The sequence below is a fragment of the Lacerta agilis genome, chromosome 12, assembly GCF_009819535.1.
Source record: "Lacerta agilis isolate rLacAgi1 chromosome 12, rLacAgi1.pri, whole genome shotgun sequence".
Taxonomy (NCBI): Eukaryota; Metazoa; Chordata; class Lepidosauria; order Squamata; family Lacertidae; genus Lacerta; species Lacerta agilis.
Window position 1 is genome coordinate 3015016 of NC_046323.1, and position 24894 is coordinate 3039909.

Genomic DNA, 24894 nt, shown 5'->3' on the forward strand with positions numbered 1-24894 from the left:
TGCCGATTCACACAGGCATAAGCATATGCTGTGTGATGCACTATTTCTAAAAATTAAAATGTCATACAGTATATTATTAAAGTATATTCTCCTATATGGGTTTAATGGCTCCATTTACTTCTAAGTCAATATTTGAAATGATTATGGTCAAGCAATTACTATGCCCTTTTGTTTAGGAAATATCTAAAATGCAAATGGTTAAGGTGACTAGGAACGCTCCCTCTACCATCTTTTCCTCCTCCTCACACCATGTAAGGGGCTCTCCCCAGTCAAAGGGATGCCCATGGCAGGTAGTTATTGTCATTCCTGACACTTAACAGTAGTTTTCACAGCTCCAAATACCCACGCACACCAGCATAAGGTCTAGGCAGTTATTCTCAGGTCTGTGTTCTATGGAGCAGTTGCAACAAGAGGAGGCTATGCCCTCTCCAACAGGCTGTGTGCATGTAGCTGGAGACTACACCTATGTGGAAGCTGCCTCTGCTCTTTCTTCTTCAATCGCCTCCTGGTTCTGGGACACAGTGGTGCAGGCAAGGGTGAGGAAGCACCTGGACCTTCACTTGCCTGACCTGCCTCTTCCTCCTCTTCTTCCGATCCATCCTGTGCTCCACCCTCCAGCTCCATAGCTTCCCTTGCCTCTTGCCTCCTGGCTAGTACAAGTTCCCACAAATCACTGCTCCTGTCTCCTGAGTCCAACTCCAGCCCCCCTGCCCCTGCTGCACACTTGTCAGCATCCTGCCAGTCCCTGACACACCAGAAGCATGAAAGAATGGTAGCCATAGTTTCCCATTGCATACAAACTCTGAAGAAGTGTGCATGCACACGAAAGCTCATACCAAGAACAAACTTAGTTGGTCTCTAAGGTGCTACTGGAAGGAATTTTTTTATTTTTTTTATTTTGTTTTGACTATGGCAGACCAACATGGCTACCTACCTGTAATGCAAACTCAGGTTAGCTAACACAAACCAGGCTCAAGCCATGGTTTCAGATCATGGTTCGTTAACCTGCTTAGAACAAGCCACAGTTCCCCGAGCTGTGAATAATGAGGAACTGTGGTTTGTTCTAAGTGAAGGCAGAAGCTTTCTCTCTCCTTCTTTTGTGTGTGAATTGGAAGAAAGAGAGGTAAGCCTGCCATGGTTCATTCCCAATCATCTGAACAATGGTTTAGGTAATTTTCTGAACTAGGCATATGTTAAGTCAAGCAATACAGAAAGCAACACTGTGGAAGAATACCTGGGTGTATTGAAGAAGTTATTTCAAATCGAAACTGTAGCTGGCCACTGACATGGTCTGTTGGCAGCCTTCGTCCCAAAGTGTAGCTGACAACCCTGTCACTGTAAGAAACCAAGGACATGTTTAGAAGAATTTTATTACTACAGTACTTTTCATTCACTACAATTAGCTTGTATTATTTATTAATTTATAACACGTATTACTTACGGACCTAACTTATTCATGTTCATTAATTTCAATGGGTTTACTCTAAGTAAAACCTAGCTCAATACCTCCCCACCCACCACCCGTGGCTGTTATTGAAAGAACAAAAAACAGGCATGTTAAATGGTTACATGCACCTTAAGTAATGCCTGCTTTGGCCCCAGGCTATGTATTTTTGTGCTTTTATACTGTAAATCCCTTTGAATGAAGGGCAGCATATAAATTTTAAAAAATCACAATCATTAACAAAAATTTCAGCTTTATATATTCTGGTTTTTTAAAAAATACATCACATCCCAGACAATAAATGGACATTAATATAGTAAAGTCAAATCTTTATTACAGCCACAGGCCACCCTAAGGTAAAAGCACCTATATACTTAAGTAGAGCAACTGCTTTCCAAAAGCAAAAATGGCACAATGTTGTTGTTTTTTAAATGACATAAAGCAATAGTTGCTCTCCTTTTCATCAACACTTAAAGAGCAGAGTGCCATGCTGCAGAGGTTACCCAATGGCATGCTTCTCCAGGAGCCGTTGCACTGGCATGGAAAGCTTCCCCAAGAAGCGCTTAATGATCGGCCGACTCTTTGCAAACTTGTCCTTCACCTCTATTTCCAGGACATCAGTGGGCAGGGAGACAAAGCTGAAGAGCTACACAAGAAAACACAAGAAACGGTAGACAGCTTAGTGGTGGGCTGTGTTGGTTCTGACCCAACTATCCCTGGGGCACATATATCTAGTTATCTATATCCAGCAATCTAATAAATCCCAGAAGAAGCTGTGAAAACAGACCACACCATCCAATTGAACGTTTCCCGAAAGTCTGAAAAGCAGAGGCTTCAGGTCAATGCCTCCTACAAAGTGTTTCAGATTTGTGTTTCACAGGGTTTTTCAGATTTGCATCCTTGTTGTGGAAACAAGTTGTAGTTCATAAAGTTACAATTAAGGCCAGATCATATTTATGTTGCCCACATACAAGTGCCCCAGGAATGATCAGGAACTGTTTTAGGCAGGCCACAGCCCACATGGTGGCACCTCTGAGAAAGGCCAGAACTCAGTGGCAACACTTGGCATGTAAAAGGAACCAAGTTTAATTATGGAATCTGGAATCTGCAGGCAAGGCTGAGAGAGATCCATGACTGGAACCCTGAAGGTGGTACTGAGTTCGCTTCCTAGCATTCATGACACCTTGTACTTCTGTATGGGGCTGATTATGTAAACCATGGAGGCAAGATACCGAATCACAGCAGCCAAGTGCAGGTGCCAGTTGGAAGAACACAGTACTCACCAGCACAGAGTACCAGTGTGTCAAGGAGCGAGCCGGCAGTAAACCATACTGTCCCAAGTTAGATTTAACTCTCTTTTTTTGAGCAAAAACACAATCTCCACAGACTTGCCTAATGAACACAGCAGCTCATCCTTGGTGGTCTTATTCCATGAAAATAAGTTGCTGAGACTGAAAGGCCCCACCTCCCCACAGCTGTCTATGTCCCCTCTTCTCCAGGGCTTTCCCCAAGCAATCAGAAACTGCATCTGCATGCAGCCTGTTGCTACCCCACCTGTTTCATGCCTCTTCTGGTTCCAAGAGACAAGAGGGGAGGGGAGCTTGTCGCAGCAGAAATGGGAGACACCTGGAACCCTTCACCAGCCTGACTCATCTGTGTCTCTTGGCCTCTCTCCTCCCACCCTCCTGCTTCAGCTTCTGCCTCTGATTCTGGGTATCTCTCAGCCACAGACTCTCCCAGCTCACTAAGCCCTGTTACCTCTTCAGCTTCCAACACCTCCTCTTCCCAGTCTTCTCCCTCTGACTACCTACTCATCGTTGTCCTACCACCACTCCCCGGGCTCTGGGCCTTCTTCCCTTGGTGGTTTCCCAGCTGGTTTTTCTCACCATTCCTCTGCATCCAACCGGTCCCTAACACAGTGCCTCTTATTTTGCTGTCCATGCAGTCATACTCCCATGGATATCGATTAATGCTCCCAACATTAAATACATAAGCAAGATGGAGCAACCATTTGATGTATTTTCTAATTAACACTGACATATCAACTGGACAAAGACTAAAAACCTTACAGGCATTGGGAAATGAGAAGCAACACCTTTTGGGGAAAGTGTTAGAAATCCAGTCCATTGAGTGTACTATGTTCAGGCACACCACATCTAGGGGGTGGAGGTGTCATCAGCTTCTTCAATATTCCTTAGCAGGGGGTTAGCCCCCCAATATTGAGGGGGTGGAGGAGCTGAGCACAGTGCAGCATCAAAGGAAGCTCCTCCTGAGCACAAGAGAGGAGGAGCCACGGCCACTGAAGCTGGGCAGTGCTGGGCAAGACCTCCTCCCAATAATGTGCCTCCTCTTGATGCTGTGGCCCACACATGTGGCATCACTGGCGCGCATCACACGTGTGCATGACACCACACTATCCCTCCAATCTTTGGTCCCAGGTGGCACCTCTGGTCATGTTGGTCACTTCAAAATAAAGATAAAAAACCTAAACCATTAGTTACTTTGAAAATTCAGGTCCATTTATTCATTGGGGAAAAAAAATTCATTGGAAACACTGACTCCATGTGACCAGGAGGAGCAGGAGGGTGGGAGGAGAGAAAAGTCTGAGGCTCAATTTCTTTTCCTGCTTGCAGCATCAGCCCTTCATACTGCCCACATCCAAATCCATTGCCCTTTCTGTTACTAGGGAAAGAAAGGATTGTATAGCTTGCTGGTAAACACACATTTCCCAAAAACAAGTTTGCCTCTTGGCATGATCACAGCATGTGCAGGGGAGAATCATGGGAAGGAAGAGAGATCCTCAGCCTTTCATGCACCTGCTCACTCTCACCAACAAATACCCCTGACAGCCATTCTACCTCCCATGTCAGGTTTCTTCCAACTTGGGAGCCAGATCTGTATTAAAATATTTGCAGGAAAGAACTGGTGGCTGCAGGAAAGATTAAGCATCTCTCATCCCACCAATAAGGTAAAGGTAAAGGGACCCCTGACTGTTAGGTCCAGTTGTATCCGACTCTGGGGTTGTGGCGCTCATCCCGCATTACTGGCTGAGGAAGCTGGTGTACAGCTTCTGGGTCATGTGGCCAGCATGACTAAGCTGCTTCTGGCAAACCAGAGCAGCGCACGGAAATGCCGTTTACCTTCCCGCTGGAGCGGTACCTATTTATCTACTTGCACTTTGACGTGCTTTCGAACTGCCAGGTGGGCAGGAGCAGGGACCGAGCAACGGGAGCTCACCCCGTTGCGGGGATTCGAACCGCCGACCTTCTGATCAGCAAGCCCTAGGCTCACCAATACTGCTCTGCAAATGTCCCATCTTACCAGGGACCCTATTTTGTTGCATCCTAATTAGCTAAGAAACCCAGTCCTTTGATTCCAACCAGAGCAGCCGATGCATCTCTAGGTTTTGGGGCTCTCATTCACTTTTCTGCTACAATCAGCTAATGTAAATAGCTAGTTAACGCCACATGCTAAAATACACCTTGCTTCCTTTCTGTTTGCCTATTATTTGGCAATTCAGATCAGATATCCAGTTTTTCTCCCTGTAACAGTTAGGCTGCGTATCTATGATTTTTTTTTTTAAAAAAACCAATTAAGTATTATATGGTACCCTCGAGTGCACAGAGGTATGTTGCCATGAATAATTCATACTAAGAGCTTGCTGTGTGCTTGTGTGCGCATGAATATGGGGGCAGGGGAACCTGACTTCATGAAGCTAGCATTAGATTATAATTCTTCCATTTCCTTGCTTGTGCCTTTTCAATTATTCAGGTTGCAGCATCCTTTTAATTTGGATCTCAGCTCCTTAAACTAATCATCCTAAGTGATTGATGTTTGAAAGGGCTGGTTGTAAACTTTGCGTGCATGAATGTTAGGATGTGAACACATACACATCAATATCCTAGCACAGGAATGACCAAGATGTATTTTAGGGGCTATTTTAGGGACTAGAGAACAGAAGTATACAGCTCAAAAGCTACTGGTGAAATCACTTCACAAATGATCAGGATTTATGCTAAAGATGTTGAGATATAACCTTAAAGGCCTCACAGTTATGTAGCATATACACTCAAGTACAGCCAGGGCAATGGAGACAAAACTAAAGGAGAAATGTAAGTAACATTAAATTGTGTGGGATATTCAGCAGCCTTGCTGACGCAGACTAAAGCAACAGGCTGTGTACACACCACACATTGATTCTATGATTTAAAGCACGTAATCTCTGCATCCCAAGAATGGTTGTTCAACCCAATTCCTGCCCCCCCCGCCTCTGACTCCAGACTGCCCACATCCTGTTGCCTCTTCAGTTTCTGACACCATCACAAAGTTTGCTCCCTCTTCGCCCTCTGACTGCTCTCTGTTGTCCCACTACCACTCCCCTGGCTCAAAGCCTTCTTCTCTTGGTGTTTCCCAGTTAGTGCCTGCCACCACTCTTTGCACCCAGCCAGTCCTGACTAGAGTTTTAAAAATATTTCAAATTTAATTGAGCAACCTTATCTGTTCCCCATTCCTTTCAAGACATTCTACTTTCATTTTTAGACACTTTCTACAGTCCCAGAAATCCAATAACAAAATAAAATTCTTTATTGTGATATTTATTTATTTATTTATTTTTGCAGAGCTCAGAGATGTTAGTGTTGTTTCTGAAAGCTAAAAGCTGTTTCTGAGTGTTTGTTGAATGATGGGGGAGGAGGTAAAACAGATGCGCAACATGAAGCAATGACCGCTCCCCACTTCGAATGGGGGGGGGGGACATTTGTGTGGTCGTGTGCAGGCCCCTGACTTCCTGGGTGACACCTGGTAGTTCGGCTGGCTGCGCCCTCCTCCAGAAGTGATACCTAGGGTCTCCGCCTACCCCAGTTAACCGTCCAATCCCGCCTGGGGGAGTCGATGCCAAGGGATTAGCCAGGTAAGGGGAGGGACTACCCAGCCCACACAATAGAGGGTGTAGTTTACCTGGGAAGCAGCATTAAAATATGCAGGAAGGAACTATTCAGGCCCAATGGCATGCACCTTTCAGCCACAGGTAACAATTATTGGCTGAGCAACATTAGGCATGGTCTTTTGGAATGGTTGGTGGATTGCGAAGCGTCTTTTCAGGTGTAGGTAGTCTTAGTGGCGAGACCACGAGTTTGCGGTCTCGGGTGGCGGTTTCAGGCCTTGGGCAGAATCCTTTAGTCATCTTCCTAAATGGGGGGCGTGGCGTGGGGCGGTGACTCCACGCCCCCAGCGCGGCGGCGATTACAGGCTTCCCTGTTAAAGGGGTATTGGGGGGAGGCATTGTCCATATGCCGAGAGGTTGTCATTGCTCTCCCCCACCAGTGGCAGCAAAACGGGGGGCAGGCTCTCTGCTTGAACATATGTTCTCCAGAGCCAACCCAATCCCCACACATTCTAGATAACCCTGACATTTCCCAGATCCCCGCCTGAGGCCTGGGAAGGATAAACGCTCAATGCTTCAGCCAAGGTCTCCCTACATCTGAATTTTAATAAAGTTGTGGCCAATTTTAATCTCATAGCACATTGTCTTGTGTCATTATTCCACTCGGGGGTCGCCTGGGGGCTGGGGGACTCCGCCTGTCCATGCAAAGTGCATGAGTTCTGCTCCCTGTTTATCCCAGCTGATTTCAGGAATGAAGAATAGCTCAGAAGAAACCGCACTGTTCTTATTTCTGGGGAGTTAATGGAAACATGATGAGCAGAGGAAAATGGGGAACTTGTAACTGTTCAGCTTGCCGTCCTTACCTGACCTGGCCTACTTTCAATACTACAGCAATCCAACACTCATGTCACCTTCAGTTTTCTTAGAAGATCTGTCAAATGCCTTTGCATGCAGGTGTGTGCTCATGGTGAGAGAAAAGCTAAGGGTGAAAGAAAAAGATTGGGGGGGGGAATACCTGGTTTGCTGTCCAAGGTGCTTGTGCTGGGAGCTAAATCTAGCTTGAGTGGTCTATTTATAGATACAGCACTTGCTAATAAAAGAAACAACTGACTCTTGATCTCCTGCTCAATATTGTTGTGACTGATGTAAATTTACCTGCAAGTGCAGCATGGAACATAAAGAATTTAGGGGGTGCTCATCAAATTCGCAGGTGACAACAAATTGTGAGGGGTAGCTAATGCTGCAGATGACAGAATCAGAATTTAAAATGACCTTAAACAATTGGAAAACTGGGTCCAAGCTAACAAAAAGAATTTCAGTAGGGACAAATGTAAGGTTCTGCACTTAGGCAGGAAGAACCAGCTGCACAAATATAAGATGGAGGACACCTGGCTTATTAACAGTACATGTGAAAAGGATCTTGGAGGTCTTAGTTGACCACAAGCTTAACATGAGTCAAGAGTGTGATGCAGCAGCAAAAGAAGCTAATGCTATTCTAGGCTGCATCAACATAAATTTGTATCCCAATCAAGGGAAGTAATAGTATTGCTCTATTTTGCCTTGGTTAGACCCCCAATAGAGTACTGTGACCAGTTCTGGGTGCCACAATTTAAGAAGGATGTTGACAAGCTGGAACATGAGCACAGCAACTTTTCCCAGTAGATCTTGCTCCAATGAGACATTTGCAAGGACTGAAGGCCCCCCACCTTCCCACAGCTTCCAAGTCTCCCTGCCCCTGGTTCCTTCTCAAGCAATCTGAGGCTACTTTGTCTTGCCTGTCTCTGCTCCACCCTCTTCATACCTATTTGGGTTCTGGGAGACCAAGGGGGAGAGAAGCTGGTTGCTGCAGAAGGGGGAGGCAGCCTGGCTTCCTCAACAGCCTGACTCATTGCTGTCTTTAGACCCCTTTCCCAGTGGCACAGCTAGGGCTTTTGCCACCTGGGGTGGTCACTGAGTTTGCCGCTCCTCACACTGTTTCTCATCCGGGAGCCCCACTGGTTTGCCATGGACCTCCTCTTTGCTCTGACTGTCCTCCCCCGCCCCCACTTCCCAAGGGGTGGGAAGGAACTCAGTTCCTGTCACCTCAGTAAGTTTTGTGTGTATAGAAAAAGTCCAGGTTAGGGCAATGATTCCAATTATTAGAATCATAGAATTTGTAGTCTTGGAAGGGACCAGGAGGAACATCTAGTCCAACCCCTGCAATGCATGATTTCCCCCACCCCCAACGTCCCTGAGATTAAGAGTCTCATGCTTTACCAACTGAGCCATCCATCATGGATTATACTCTACAAGTATACTGAGTGCACTTCAATGCTACTAGAAAACAAAAACCTTGCCTTCCACCCACCCACCCCACTCACACAGGAAACCAAAGACCACCACAGCCAACCACAAATGAGCAATCAAACCCTACGCCAATCGCAACCTCTCACCGCCAAAGAAACACAAGCAAACAACAGAGAACCAACACAAGCGACGCTGATACCAAATCCTACATATATTAAGGAAAATAGAAACATCATCTCCCCACCCCACCCACTTCCTCCCCCCTCTCTCCCTAATGTCTCAACAACTAAAATTGATCTGTAAAAATGTTTTATGGAAAAATATGAGAGACATTACACACACTTTGTAAACCAAGAAAATCTTTAATAAAATAAAGCGGAAAAAAACAAAACCTTGCCTTCCCCTATGAATACTCCCCACCCCCAAATTTCAATATGACCCAATGTTCAAATACCTTTCCACCAATTAAGACTACACATTCACACACACACACACACACACACACACACACACACACACTTCTCTCCGTAACTTACCGGTATCTCTGCCCCCACTCACTTTCTGGCACCATCCCTTCCCCGCCCACTCAATGGTGTAGCTGGGTCTTTCACCGCCCCTCTCACTGTGCTGCCCCGTGCCATCCTGGGCGGTCTGCATCTCCCAAACCTGCTAGCTATGTCAGTGCACTCTCCCACCTCCACTTCTGCCTCTGATTCTGGAATGCTCTCCGCCCCAGCCTCTTCCTGCTCACGAAACTCTGTTACCTCTTCAGCTTCTGACACACCTCCTCCCAGACTGATCCTTCTTCTCCCTCTGACCGCTCATTGTCATCCCACCACTAATCCCTGGCTGTGAGCCTTCTTCCTTCGGGGGTTCCCTTGGGGGTTTCCCAGCTGGTGCTCTGCACCCTTGGATTTGGAATTAGGTTCTTGTTTGCTGGGGGTACAGAAGCCACCAACTTGAGCACCTCACCCTCCTCTGTGCATTTGATAGTCGTGGTTCCTTGTTTGCAAGTTACTCCATCCTGGAACAGCAGTAACTTGAGGACTAGGGCTCTGGGGAAGAGAGGGAAGGTTATATCTTCGTAGGACACATGTACATTGACTTTCCCTTGTTCACTGTTGCCCATGCCTATGTGCCTTAAAGAGTGACAGGAACCCACTGGGTTCTATGGTGAACCCCTTCATGGGCACAGTAGTGACAAAAAGCCCGAATCATTCCCATAATTGTGTCCATATTTTTCTTTTTCTGCAATGTCTGTTTCAGCTTGTTCAGAGACTCCTGAAAATCTTGCCCTTTTAAAAGCTTGTCTAACAGCTATTTGCTTGCTATATTTATAGCCACTTTCAGCGTGATGGCAATGCTTCATCAGTAAATAAAGGGTCTCCCATTCCTCTAAGCAACTCCTTTACAGTTGTTATTATTTCACAGATTAAATGCTACACTGGAAGCTATTGACAGTAAAGGTATTTAAGGCTAGCAACGTCCATTCACCACCGTGGGAAGGACTGATATAAAATAATGGGTATTTTCTGGCTTAAACAGATATTGGAGGATACTAAAAATAAGGATTACATTGCATTGAATATTTAGTAGCTTCAGCCCTGCAAACTATGGTTCTTCATGTACAGCTGATTATAAAACTGGTGGCTTTTTAATTTTATACAGCTATTTGTAGCCAAACATTGCTTAATGAGGTCCTGATGAACAAAATCCTGTAAGAAAAGTTAGATATAGATTTCTGGATGCTCCAAGAGAATATTACAAGCTTCACAGCAAACATATTTGTTATTATTTATTTATTTATTTAATGTTGATGCTTATTTTATCATTTTCCCATCCAGACCCAGACCCATGCAGGATCAGTGTCAGAGGCAAAATTGCCAGGCACCTACCGATACACATGCCTCAAGAGGGGACCCACTACCAATTTACTATACTTTTCACTGAATACACATTTTATTTCCACATGCTCAATTCCAAACTTGCAACCAACCTTCAAAGGACCACACACACACACACCCTTCTGCATCAGAAGCATAATAGAATGGCTGTTGACAAAACAGGAAGGAAATCAAGAGTGGTCAAGTGCAACTATACAGATTACCCGATGGTACACAGAGACATCAAAATCTGGGCAGTATAAAATGCTCAGCTGCCCTTCAACAAAGGATAATTTTTCAGGCCCTCGCGGTGCATCTCATGTAATAGATAGGACCTTAAACTTAAGCGCACTAGATGCACCAGCCAATTTTTGACGCTCCCATGGGCCCATTCCCCAAAGGTATAAAACTCAATGAGAAGGAAATAAATTGAATAACAGGAGCCAGCTCAGGGAATCTAATATAGTTACTAAAGAAAATAAGAATGGCTGTCATTATTTGAAGAAGTCATTCTGTAATCTGTAGCAACATTTTAGCAGTTCAGCTTGACACTCTTATAATCTTTAGTTGCCATTTTTTTTTACAAACCACACAAGCTTCTAGACCTTTTGAGGGCATAGAAAACCCAGAATCCAACAGGAGCTGACAAAGGTTTCTCAAATACATGCAAAATCTCCATTATGAACTACCACTATAGTTCACCAGTAACAATTTTGTGGCTTGTGGCCACATTTTGTGGCCCATTTGCAGCACAAAAAATGTTGCTTTCAATCTAGATCATAGCTGTCAACTTTTCCCTTTTCTTGCGAGGAATCCTATTTGGAATAAGGGAATTTCCCTTAAAAAGGGGGGGGGGAGTTGACAGCTATGATCTAGATCAATTATTGATTCTGCTGGCCACAAAGGTGGGTGTTTTTTTGTTTTGTTTTTGGATATGCAGTTAAAAACCCTTCCCTTGATCAGATTATCCATCTCTTTTCCTCCCTGCACATGACCCAGGTGAATGAAGAAGGAAGTGGTGATGGTGATCTTGGTAAAAGGTAAAGGACCCCTGGATGGTTAAGTCCAGTCAAAGGCGACTACGGGGTTGTGACGCTCATCTCACTTTAAGGCTGAGGGAGCCAGCATTTGTCCACAGATCATGTCATGTGTCCAGCATGACTAAACCACTTCTGGTGCAACAGAACACCGTGACGGAAACCAGAGCACACGGAAACACCGTTTACCTTCCCGCCACAGTGGTACCTATTTATCTACTTGCACTGCCGTGCTTTCAAACTGCTAGGTTGGCAGAAGCTGGGACAGAGCAATGGGAGCTCGCAAGCCCAAGAGGCTCAGTGGTTTAGACCACATAGCCACCAGCATCCCTGTAATCTTGGTATACACCCAATCACAACATCATGGTGCAGGTGTGGCTATACCCTTCCCAACATCCATTGCCAGGACCATCTACTGTATGTCTATTTTCATCTATTTTCAAATAGACACAATGTGGGGTAATGCAGAAACAAACTGCAGTGTGTTTTTACTTTCAGAATGAAACCACTTTCTCAAGAAGACTGAAGAATTGTACCTGTCATACAAGTTCCCTGGGAAGAAGAGTGTTAGAATAATACCACTCCTACCCACACGTGAGGGTGAATTTGCCAAACCCCTTGTTGGTTTGACCCTAGGATGGAGCTGGGGGAGGCAAATTAGCTATTTGGAGAGGGGAGGAAGGCAGGTTTTACAAATTGGCTCCTTTCCAAACTCTCCATTCTGCTTTTTTCTGGTGAAGGAAGGGAGAACTATGTGCGTTTGCTCTTTAAAGACCAAGGCAGAAACCTTTGTGCAGCATGGTATGGCTTGTATTTCAAAAGCTGGTTTCTGCTGGTTGTCTGGGACCTGTTCTTTCTCTTACTCCTGGCGTAAGTGCCTATTTCCCTGGATTGGGGCTTTCTCTTGCAGCTATATTTGTGTTTGTCTCTCTCTCTGTGTGTGAGAGATAGGAAAGGGGCACCTTCCATACCTGCAACCTTCTCTGTTCTTCCTTTGCAGTACAGCAAATGTTGGGGCGTTAAAAGGGAAGATTCCCCCCACCTCCAATCCTACACCATCACTTTCAACATGGGAGTCCTCCTACTTCTGGCTAGGGAAGGGAAGGCATTAGGCCTGGGGCACAATACAGGTTGCATACTATCATTGCAATTTAATTTGCCACTTAATATTATTCTGGATTTGTTTGTTTGTATGTTAGCCCCTGTGAAGTCCTTATTTAGGCTTGGATTTTCTGCACTGCAGGGTGGCTGCAGCTGATGTCACTGTTTTTGCTTAAACAGCCCTTGCCTCAATTGGCACTCTTATAACTTCATTTTGACACAGATCCCCTTTCTTGTTGCTCACCATTACTCCTGTACCATCTGGAAAGTTCTTATTTAATATATGACAAGATAAGAATTCCTTCCAAGCCTCTGCTGCGGGGCCACAGTTGGCACCTGCAGAAGTGCCCAGGAATGGGGAGAGACACGAATCCTCCCTCCCTCATTAAGGAACTTCCCTGCCTGGACTGTCTTGGTTTAGCTAGTTCTGTTTATTAGGCTGTTCTACAGATCTTTTGTTATATTTGAAAAAAACTTAAATCCCTCCCGCTTTTTTTGGCACCACAGTATCATGACTTCTTTATGGGTGTATTGGCAAATAACTTTTCCTGGAGAACGATGAGGACTTATTGCTGAAGCAGACTTTTACCATTCTCTCATAGTTCAAAGTATTCCTTGTAATTTTGGAATTCTGTATACTGGTATCTTTGAAAAACTTTCCTGTTGTTCATCATTGGTGCTAGTAAAATATAGATACTATTTGTATATATTTGAATCTCTATTTATTGTGCAGATGGTTGTGTAATCCCTGCAGTGTGCATCTTTATTAATAATTATGTTTGGACACTGTGTCTTGAATTATGCTGGCCCAACTCAAAGAGGGAAGAAGATAGAGGCCAGAAATAGGCAGCTTTTGTTGACGAGAGAGAGAGAGAGTGAGAGAGGCAATTTGGAAGAGGGATCACTGCATATTATGTGCTGGTTATGACCTGCAGTATAAAGCCCTATACGGCTTAGGTCCAAGCGATCTGAAAAACCATACTCCCTCTTACCAACTTGCCCAGACTCTGAGATCTTCAGAGAATGCCCTTTTCTTGGTCCTGCCACTCTCACAGGCCTGCTTGATGGGGATGCGCTAGAGGGTCTTCTCAGTGGTGGCTGCTCCCAGACTCTGGAACTCCCTCCCCAGACAAGCCAGACTGGCTCCCTCCTTGTTGTCCTTCCACCAGCAGATGAAGACCTTGTTCCAACAGAGAACTGACTAGGCTTGTGCTGTGCTGTTTTTACTAATTCTCTGTATAATTTTAATACAGATAGATGAATGATACATAGATAGATGATAGATAGATAAATAAATAGCTATAGATACTTTTAGTTCTATTAATGTTTAATTGTTTTTAAATTATCCCTCTCTAGGAAGCTGCCTTGAGTCTCTGTCAAGGAAAAAGGCAGGGTATAAATAAATTCATATCATATCATATCATATCATATCATATCATATCATATCATATCATACCCATCCCAATTTCACCTCTGCAATGAAATTTTCGATAAAAATGGAGGCATTGCAGAATTTGTTTTCTGCCTCCACCATCTGGTAGGAGTTACATGCTTTTCACATGCCCACACATGCTGCCCCCTCACATCTCAGAGCCTTTTGCGAGGAGACCAAGTTGGCCTCCTTCACATTGCCGGGCCACTGAAGGAAAAGGTCAGTCTTTCCTCCTCTGCCTGGGTGGAGCAGTTTGATCAGGGCAACTCTGGGCAAAGTATAATATATATACACACTATGAGAACTAAAGTCTCTCTCAAACCATTTTCCATTCTCTTAAAAAAAATACTGCTATATTTTTCAGTTTTGTGTACTACTATTTTATCTCTAGGCATTATTCTCACTCTTAAGATGGTAAATTAGTCTACTCCATTTGTATCACTTACTGACATTATCGTTTTACTTACTGACATTACTGATTGTTTCAAATACATTGTTTTGAATTGCTAATAGTTATTGTTGTTCATTTGTGGAAAAATAGCATGCAATTAAACATAATGACGATGATCTGTCTCCAGCCAAAATTATGTGTTGAAGAAGTAGACATATAAACACATATATTAAAAGTACGACTTTCTGTTTTATGGCAAGTTAAGCATAGTTAAATACTACACTGCTCTTGTTTACAACATTACATAGAATACTTCTTGCGTAGGCAACGAGTTCTGGGAAAATCAAAGCTTGTCAGTTAACTGGCCTTTCAGTTTAAAAGAAATTGGGCTGTGCAGTCGTAATGGTGACCTGGTTTCCATACTGTTTAAAGCCAACCAGCTTGTTGCACAGCACTGTGTTTCTGAGAGAAAATTCTCAACTGTACGCAGAATGAAGTTGCTCGCTAATGGAAAAACCTTCAGGCATTTAATGCAGATTGCTTCTCAGCCACAAGACGTCAGCAAACTGAACATTTAAATACAGTTAGAACTGAGCCTAAACGAGAGCACATTTAGTGAAATATTTTGTCCCCTGCCAAAAGCAATTCCCTCCGCCTTCATTTTAGTGAATCTTGTGAAATGATGTGAAAATGTTCATTCAAAACGAAGGCAGAGACACTGCCCTCTCTCTGATTTGGCTTTACAGTATCAGAGCACAATTGGATTCACTGTGTGCTAATATGATACCATCCTGTTGCCTTTGTGGTCCCTGATCCACTGTGATCACCAGGATAAAAACCCAGTGGTATTAAAAACAAACCAACCAACTCCCGGAGGATCCAGATTGAGAATATAAGCAGCTACAAACAGCACACAAAAAAGGCAAGCAAAAGGGAGACTTTTTGGAAATCTTTCCCTTTTACAAATTGTCTCATTTTGCCCATAAATGTTACAGGTTGGATCCAGACTTAGCCGACTTGTCCCATTGATTTCAATCAAACCTAGCTATAGGGAGACGGTGTAACGTAGGCCTGCCCTATGTACATTACTGTACGTTACCTCTATTCCAAACTCTGTTCAGAAAGTGGGAGAGGCTACTGCCAGGTGAGATGGCAAGTGAATGTGGGTCTTAGTTTTGGAGACTGGACCCAAGGTCACATGACCAAGCTGGTTTGGAACAGGTGTCTCTCCTTGCCCCATCTTCCCCCTGCCACACTCTGAAGCTCCCCCCCCTTTTTCTTCTGCTGGCGTAAGTTTCACCAACGGAGGCAGGGTGAAGGGACTTAAGCCAGTGTATCTTCAGCTCAGCTGGAGTCAGTGGTTTATGCTGGCATAGCCCCAGTTCAGCCTGGAAAGCTATGTTTTGCCAAATCCAAACTCTCTCACCCCAGCAGAAGCTAGGTTTGGACTGCTCTGTAGGTCTGGATCGAATCCAATAAATATATCAAAAAAAGTGTTATATCTTGTTTAGTGCAAACCACAAAGTGGTGTGAAGCTTCAGTAGGTACTTAATCTTCTCTGTGTTCAACCTACTGCAACAATTTCATTCAGCAGCTAACACAGTTTCTACCTTTAGTGGGCCCTTCCTATCCAAACTGACTTTGAAAGCAACCCTCCTGCAGCAGAATCTCTGGGCTTGGATTCTGATGCCACCCAAATATAGCAGTTGCTAATTTAAAAGTTTTCAATGATACAAATACATTTTCATTTCCTTGCTAAATTTCTTGTACCCTCATGCTGTTTGTTCTCTTCTTTTCCAGTAACATTGCGAACAACACCTAACAATGGCATCCAACCACCCTCTAATTATGTTCTTGTAATGCCAAGCTGTGCCTTTATTTAATAATTACCAACCCTACAAATAACAGTTTTGTAGTACAATGTCTACCAAAGGACTAAAGTAGCATCTTTCTTAGCAGCAAATTAAACTGTTGTGGCTGAAATTTAAGGAAATTTGCATTTCAAGTGCAAACCATTAAATGATTATTTGGACAAGGAGGATATATCAAACCATACATGTTACTCATCTAAGTTTCAGCAGCCCAACTTAGAGAGTAAGCCTGGTGGCAAGCCTCTGGCTTAATGGATTCAGTTTTCTGCTTCCCCCAAGATTGCAGCCACCTCTCTCTTCTTACAATCTCCCTCCCCCCAGCCCCCTCCCCATTCTTTATTCTCTGTATCTTTTTTGTTCTCTCTTGTACGCATCTGTCAGAGGGTAGGACTCAAACCAATGGCTTCAAGTTGCGTATCGAGGACCTCAATCCACCCCCCATTGACTTGACACAGGAGACAGATTTTTGGTTTGGGTTTTTGGCAAATAATTTAGGGCCACAACTTTATTTAAATACAAATTCGGTGAGTGGTTGCGTAGGCATTGGTTCAGACTACTGTCACACCGGGACAGAGGCTGGCCTAAAACCAGCGATTGGGAGAATGCCGCTGAGGAGAGTTAAGGACGGGGGGGCAGCAACGCGTCCCTCTTCCTCAATGGTCCCGGGGACTCGGCTTATGGCCCTAACCCCTACCGGGGGCATCGGACAAAGCATAAGAGTCGCCGGATTCCTTTAACGGAATTCCCAGCATCAACATGATTCTGGATGGGCAGCGCCCAATCCAGCAATCCACACAGGAACCAATGCCTAACCGCCAACCTTACAAGTTGTGACAAGTTGCTACTGCAGTAGGCAAAACCAAAAGGCACAGCCAATCGGCCAGATGGACAAATTCCTACTGGGCCCCTGCTACAACGCAGACGACCCCATGACAGGCAGAGCAAAGTCAAAGCAGAGGCCTAAGAAAAAAGGGGGGGCGGGACGGGTGATCAGCAGCCGAAGCCAAGAGAAAGGAACACCCTACGTGCGGAGGCTTAAATAGGACGCTAAGCTGTCCATCACAAGTTGCAACATTAACTTTTGCCCAGCAACTCCTAACTGACCATTAGCTACTAAGGCCGGCTACCGGCCCCACCCCCACAGGAAGGGAATGTGTCTTGCCAGGTCCCGATCGCAACACGTGCTCTTACTCATGGTAGAACCCGATTTACAAGAAAGGAGATTCTGATCAAACAAGAACTTTCTGACCGTAAGAGAAGAAGAAGAGTTTGGATTTGATATCCCGCTTTTCAGTATTCAAAGGAGTCTCAAAGCGGCTAACATTCTCCTTTCCCTTCCTCCCCCACAACAAACACTCTGTGAGGTGAGTGGGGCTGAGAGACTTCAAAGAAGTGTGACTAGCCCAAGGTCACCCAGCAGCTGCATGCGGAGGAGCGGAGACACGAACCCGGTTCCCCAGATTACGAGTCTACCGCTCTTAACCACTACACCACAACCGCATTTGACAGTGGAAGGCACTCCCTCAGAAGGTTGTGGCCTCTCCTTCATTGGAGGTTTATAAGCAGAAACTGGATCTGCATCTGTCATGTATGATCTTGTTAAGATTCCTGCATTGCAGGGGGTTGGACTACATCACCCCCAGGGTCCATTCCAACTCTACCATTCTACGATTTTATGATTCCATGATTCTTAGATTCACATACTCTTTCACTCTCATCTCCTCTCAATATTTTATGCCTTTTCTATTTTTATACACCCTTTTCTTCTGATGGACATTGCTTGAAGCAGGACTTAATGTGAGCCAAGGCTTCCCAGGGCACAGCTTCAGAATTCCATTGGCTACCACAGCTCAGGCAGAAGGTGCACAGCATGGTGCCTTCCCCTTCATCGCAAGGAGCATCCACTTCCTAGAGGAGGTTCCCAGGTCAGAAGCTATGACTTCAGGTAAGCTTAAACCCTGCACCTTTTCAATTAGGCACTTGTAGACGATGGGGACACAGAGGTAGCAGGGTGTGTGTGGGGATTACATTGTACCTGTGAGAAAAAGGCTCTCTTCAAACAGTGACACCCTCTCTGTCCCTCCAAGCTTTTATAAAATGTCTGCACCCTGGCTAAATTTGTGCATTTGCTCCAAGGGCGGAGCAGCTTTATTTCATTTTTCAAAAAAGCTAATGGCTTACCTCTCCTTGCCAGACGGGATTGACCGTGTTACACATGATCTTGGATCTCTTCTCCTGACCATGGTGAGGAAGAGCTGGGAAGATGCTGTGCTTTCCAGGCTGGATTGAAATCTTTAGGTAAGGGTCTGGATTGAAGAACATGCCTTTCTTCAGGCCAAAAGCTTGAAAATCTGCAGAAAGTTGAGTGGGATCCACTTCAGTCATTAATAATTTTTAGCTTCCCCCCTTTGTAACCTCTTTGAAACATTTTATCTAATTTTAAATCTTGTGAACTATATTCTCTTCCATCATGACACTCAAAACAACAGACATAACCAGTGAGGCAAGTCCTAGTGATTGCCATGGGAAATCTACACACCATACATTTAAAGCCCATTTCCCTCTTCCCCAAGAATCTTGGGAACTGTAGTTTGCCCCTGATAGAGCGACCGTGGCCAGCATTCTTAACAAACTACAGTTCTCAGGATTCTTGGGTGCATGGTGTGTATGCATCCTTAGCTGCATGAAAATAGTTTAAAGACTGTTGCTAAAGCCTGTAGCTGCATGTGTGATGGACAAAGGCCTTCTTATGGGCCAAAAAACACGGGGAGGGTAGGAGGCATTCAGAAACTGGCCAGAGAGTTACAAGGATGAATAAAAATCAAGCAAGGAACATGGAAGAGATTTAGACCCAGTGTTTCTAGAGTTCCTTGGGCTCTGCAAATCTCCTTGCTCTGCCAGCTCACACCGTGAACAATCAGAATGTCCTAAATGTCAGTTTGCTATCTGTTCAGGAGATCAAGACACCACCAAGGAGTTTCCATCAAGCACTTTCCACTCCTATTTGTAATTCACTGTTAGCAGAATTTCCCGAGAAAATATGGATATATTTTCATATCATCATAATGGCTCTGAAAAATGTGTTCACCAAGGCTACTGACTTCCAGAAGGCCTAATGTTTTTGTTAAAAATGAGTTCAGCACACTCTGGTTTTTCCAAGGCATTTCTTGGGTGCACGTGAATTGAAGGAAAACCAAGAGAGCAGTTAACAGCCTCTGTATATATATTTTAAGTCAAACCTAATGATGAATGATATTAATATACCATATACCATGCATCATTTCTGATTGCTCATAAATCACTGCCCTCCCCACAACAAGTGGCACATATCAATCTGTTTGAAAATGTCAGGCAATTTCTCAGAAACAGATCAGTGGAGCACGGAACAAACAGAAGGCAAAGCAAGCATATTTTTCTGTACATTTTCTCAGTCATTCATAAAACTAGAATGAAGTCCATAACAAAATGATGGAGTAGGCCATTTTGTGGAAGTAAAGCCATTAACAGCTGTGGAGTTTGGAGGCATGGCTTGGAGGCAACTATATTTGGGAGATAACAAAAACGCTTCCATAATACAACTAGTTGCACATAACAGAATTGGGGCAGTGGCAGACACAGGATAATTGAGGCAAAGCAATATTTGAAGAAAGCCAGTAGGCCTATGCTACAGTGAATGGGGTTATGTTTGTATGCAAATATGACCTTCGGAGAAGCCATAATACTTACTGGATGATCCTTTGAAAATCATGATTTCTCTGCACAATCCAGATGACAACATAAGCTAAGATGGATAGTAAGGTGCCCTGAACCTATCAGGCACCATCCTGAATCAAGGGAATTTAATTATCGCTAGAAGAATGAAAGGTAGGAGGCAAAAAAGATCTGAAGATGAAAACACTGGAAAGAGAATGTGGGAGAATAACAGGATGGAGGATGTTGGCAAGGCAGGGTCTTTGAAAATGATCTCAAATAATAAATAGGTTCAAATGGGAGTGAGTAGTCCTTCAGTTGTTAAGAGTGTTATAGGTTAAAAGTGGAACTTTGAATTGTATCTGGAAAGAGACGTTATCGGAAAATCTTTAACACTGGCATGATACATTCTGATCAAAGAGCACACTCAAAAGTCTGGCTGCCATATTCTGAACCTGCTGTGAATGGTGTTACTATCATGGTGTCACCAGGTACCTGTGGCATTCAGTCAACATATCTTGCATTCCGCGCCTTTATCAAAATCTTAAGTTTGAGGCTATCCAGTTCAGTAAAATATGCCTCTGAGTGTAGGAAAATACAGCAATATCTTTCATCGGGTACATAGAAAAGTACAGTGGAGGTGTAGAAAGATGTTTATGGGGACTGCAGTAAAATACGATAAAAGTTTTTAGTACAATATGGCACGGGATACAGGAAAGTATGGCACTGTGGCAAAACATGTTGGGGTATTTTGCCAAATCAAGCTTGTGCCATACAGAATCTCTGCTGCCCCCAGAAAAGTGATAAGAAAATGCAACAGAAGAATCTAAAGTAATATGGTTTCACTTTTGCTAACAAGAGGCTCACAAGAAAGCCAGAGGGAGTCTACAGGGAAAACATTTGAAGCCATGGGTGAAAAAGCACAAGAAATTAACTTAGGAGGGCGGTTGATTTATTTTTTAAAAAGCCTAGGTCACAAGAAAAAGAGGAGAAAATATTAATTATTAACACACTGCTAGCAGGGATGAATTGTCAATTGTCTTCAAAGAGAATGCCATAGAAGAGAAGAGTAGTTAATTAATGTTCTGGTGGGCTTTGTATGCAGTGACAGCCAGTGCAGCACAGTGGAAAGAATGCTAGGCTTAGAGCAGGGAGACTCAGGCTGAAGAAGCCTCTCAGGTACAAAGCTCGCTGGGTGATCTTCACTCTTTCAGCCCAGTAGTTTTCAACCTGTCTTCCAGGAACACTGGAGTTCCTTAATAAGACAGTCAGGAATGGCAGGTAAGATCTTCCTTGGAAGATCGCTTATCCCTCACCTCAGTTCAGCTGTATAGGAGTGCTGGGTATATGCTGGGGTGCATATTCGATTCATACAAGATTACAGTGTTACTATACAGAATATGCTCCATGTTTCTTGGAAGGCAAGTTGATGGCATAGAAGTTCAAAAAACCCACTGTTTTAGCCTAGCTTACCCAAAAGATTTACTGGGGCGATAAAGGAGCAGATCCATATACATTACCCTGAACTTCTTGGTGGAAGGGTAGGATGCACATGTAATAAACAAACAAATAAATCAGACTTAGAGTTGCTGGAAAACTCAAGGCGATGGATATTATACAACATGACTTCTCTGACCTCTGTAAACAGATCACTGGATACAATGAATTTTCAGGCTTAGTTAACTGCTCTAATAATTCCTCTCTGCTGTTACAAATTCATTTAAGTAGCTGCCACATAGCTACCAATAACCTGAAGCCACCTATAAACTCTGTGTTAAAAATTGATTTTTCTTAAACCTAACCTGTTAGCCAGAGAAAGGAATGTATGTAGTTAGTTTATCATAGATGCTGGCTACAGATCGTGGTCTGTTGGATTCTCATAAGCAAATTCCTTTATGATTTGTTCTTATAACTTTCTAGGCCTAGAAGACTGGATAAATGGATCTAGTTTAGATTAGACTGAGGAGAGCCAATAAAATGACTGTCAAGATCAAGAACAGACAGGAGCTAGCAATTGGTAATGAAATCTACTAATGATGAAAAGTCAGTTGCAGATCGGTTTGCCGAGGTACCTGAGAGTCCCAGGTTTGATGTGTGCTATTTGTGTCTCTTCCTAGCTCCTTCAAGTAGCATGACGTACTAGTTAACAGGAAGAGGCTGGCCCATAGCTGAACAGGGGTCATGGAAAACCCAACAGAATTCACCTTTCCAGACCTCAGTAATGGACAACTATTCCGATCTTGAATAAAAGACATAAAGCTGTGAAATTTTGAGGTTTGAAAGTTTTGCAGTAATTGTGATTTCTTTAAAATATTGTTGAAATGTTCATGACTTTGATTTAATCGATGAATTTTAAAATTTGATCAACATGGAGATTTGAGAAATGGGAGACTAGCTTCAAATGTCCCCTCAGCCATGAAGCTCCCTGGAAGGCCTGAGGCAAGTTGCCATTTCTCACCCTAAACTACCTCAGTGTGATGTTGCAATGATAACATGGGACAAGTCTCTCTGTGTGGCCTGGCCTAATCTCATCGAAGGAAGGACAGGATAGAAACATGATAAACACATTCAGGTCAAATGATTCGGGGTTGCTGAAACATTCTGTACAAAAGTGTTTCAGAGCAAGGCATACCTGACAATGAAAAACTGATCAGTCTTCTGCTTCCCTGGCCCTGGACTGAATCTTCATTGGTGATGCTTTTAAAAATCTGCTGGAAGGAGAGAGAGCTGGCATTAATATTTTTGCTTTTCTTTTTAAAACAACAATGCTACCTAATAACTATTATTCCTATGGTTGCAATTAAGAACAAATCAATGACAAGTGCTCATTAGGCATCTATTGATCAAAAGACTTCTTTTGACAAGTTAATGCTTTACCAGTAAAGGGGAAATAGAGGCCACTTCATCTCAGAGAAAGGGAAGATGAAGCAACAGATTACTGTAATATTTTAAATGTCTCTAAAAAGAGCATCCTTACATAACATCCTACTGTTTGTAAACAGCACTTATGGGGGGGGGGGAATAAGGCATTTGCCAGAATACGGTTGCTCATTGTTTGTTTTGGAAGTAACTGTTTGTGCTAATAAATGCAAATATGGATTTCTGTTGTTGGTTCGCATCTGTCTATCTCAGGAGGCAATGGAGGAGTGTGCCCTTGTCACACAGCGTCTGCTGTGGCTGTAGAGACAGATAAGGGAAAGACATGTTTTGTTGCATCTTGGACAGAGGAAGGTGTCTGGTTGTGCTGCTGCAGATGCACCATGTCATTTCTTCTCTCTGTCCTCCTTCCAGCAGTCATTCTTTCTCTGGTCACTGCTATGGATACACAACCTGACTGTCTGTCTCCATGCTCTATGGTCATCTGCAAGGGATTCCCACATGGCAGGGTTGATTTTGATGCTTCCAAGAGCATGTCCTTGGGAATCCTGCCATCTTCTATTATACAGACATGACTATTCCCAGTGTAAAGATGCTGGGAAATATGGGCTTGGGAGAGCACATCTTTGTTTGAGGCTCTGTCCTGCCATGTGGTGTCCAAATCTTCCTGATGCAAGGCGTTGAGATTTCACTCCTGGCAGCTGTAAGTTGCCCATGACTCACATCCATAAAGCAGTGTGTTCAGCATGTAAGCCTGGTAGACATTCATTTTGGTGTTGCGTGTTAGGATCACATTCTCCCATACTCTTTTGGAGAGATGAGCCATTGCCATAGCTGCCTTGCCAATATGCTTGTCCAGCTCAGTGTTGATGGAGAGGTTGCTGGTTATGGTGGAACCCAGGTAGACAAAATCATCTACCACCTCAAGTGTTTGGTCACTAACGCTGATATGTGGAATCCTGGCAACATCAGATGAAATACCTTTGCATGCACAACATCATAGAGCTGCACTTTCAGAGCTGTTTTTGAAAAAAGATGAAACCAGCAAGTTTGGCCGGGAAAAGATGGAATCCAATCCCCTCTGCTCCTGAGTAGTGGCATTTTAGTTCTTTGAAAAGGGGCACATGCATAGAGACTTAGCTGTTTGATCAGCAAGGGGAAGGTGCCTTCAGAGTGCTGCTAGCCATTCAGAAATATTTACCCAGACTCCCTCTGTTACCAGTGATACCTCTCTGTGCCCACCAGTAATGACGTAGGGACCTTTTCATTCACCACTCAAATCATGGCAGCAAAGCACAATCTCAAGCCCAACACAACTTCAACAACTTCAACAGTCTCCAAGTTGCCATTCTAGCAATCCTGGCTAGGTACAGCAGAGTGAGGTTAGCATAGCAAACTGCTCACTAATCATAGCAAACTGCTTTGCTTGATTCACATTAAGTTAGATCTCTTGCTGCTCCTTTAGTAGACCTGCTTGTATGAGCAAGTTCCTTCCCTAAAATATCCAGCAAAGCACAATCAAGGCCAGAAAAATCAGCATTTTAAAAAAGTTGACCAGATGTTCCTCTGAAAGAGTTTCTAGGTAGTGAACAACTTGCAAAACCTGGTTAGTTGGTTTTGCTGAATTTTGCTCTTCAAGCACAGCCTTTTTATTATTTACGTTTTAAATTAATAAATCTGCTACACTGCAACACAACTTTGTTTACCCAAATTATTTTCAGGGTTATTCACCATTTAATCAGGGCTTAGATGAGAGGCTACACATCTTGGGTGAGATTCAACCTTGCACTAAGGCAATCGTTCTGCCAGGTCAAGCATTTCTGTTTGCCAGATGAAACAGATGATATTAAGAGTATGTTTAAAGATAATAAAATATGTTTCCTTTCCAGTAAGCTTTCCCTGGTGCAATTTCCATTCACTTCACTAGACTGAGAAACACTTTTAACCCAAATTGCCACCCTCCTCATGACTCATTTTTAGAAAGAGAAATGTGTTGGGAG

General features: G+C 43.7%; 1 protein-coding gene across 1 annotated transcript in view; it reads right to left on the minus strand.

Moving 5' to 3' along the window:
• HECW1 (HECT, C2 and WW domain containing E3 ubiquitin protein ligase 1) overlaps positions 1-24894 on the minus strand; it is a 184102-nt gene that overhangs the window by 64052 nt on the left and 95156 nt on the right. Inside the window, exons 6-9 of the mRNA XM_033166078.1 lie at positions 22650-22725; positions 18509-18678; positions 1948-2090; positions 1235-1335 (exon numbers count right to left, since the gene is read on the minus strand). Coding sequence (XP_033021969.1) covers positions 1235-1335; positions 1948-2090; positions 18509-18678; positions 22650-22725 — 490 coding nt within the window. The remainder of the gene's footprint in view (positions 1-1234; positions 1336-1947; positions 2091-18508; positions 18679-22649; positions 22726-24894) is intronic.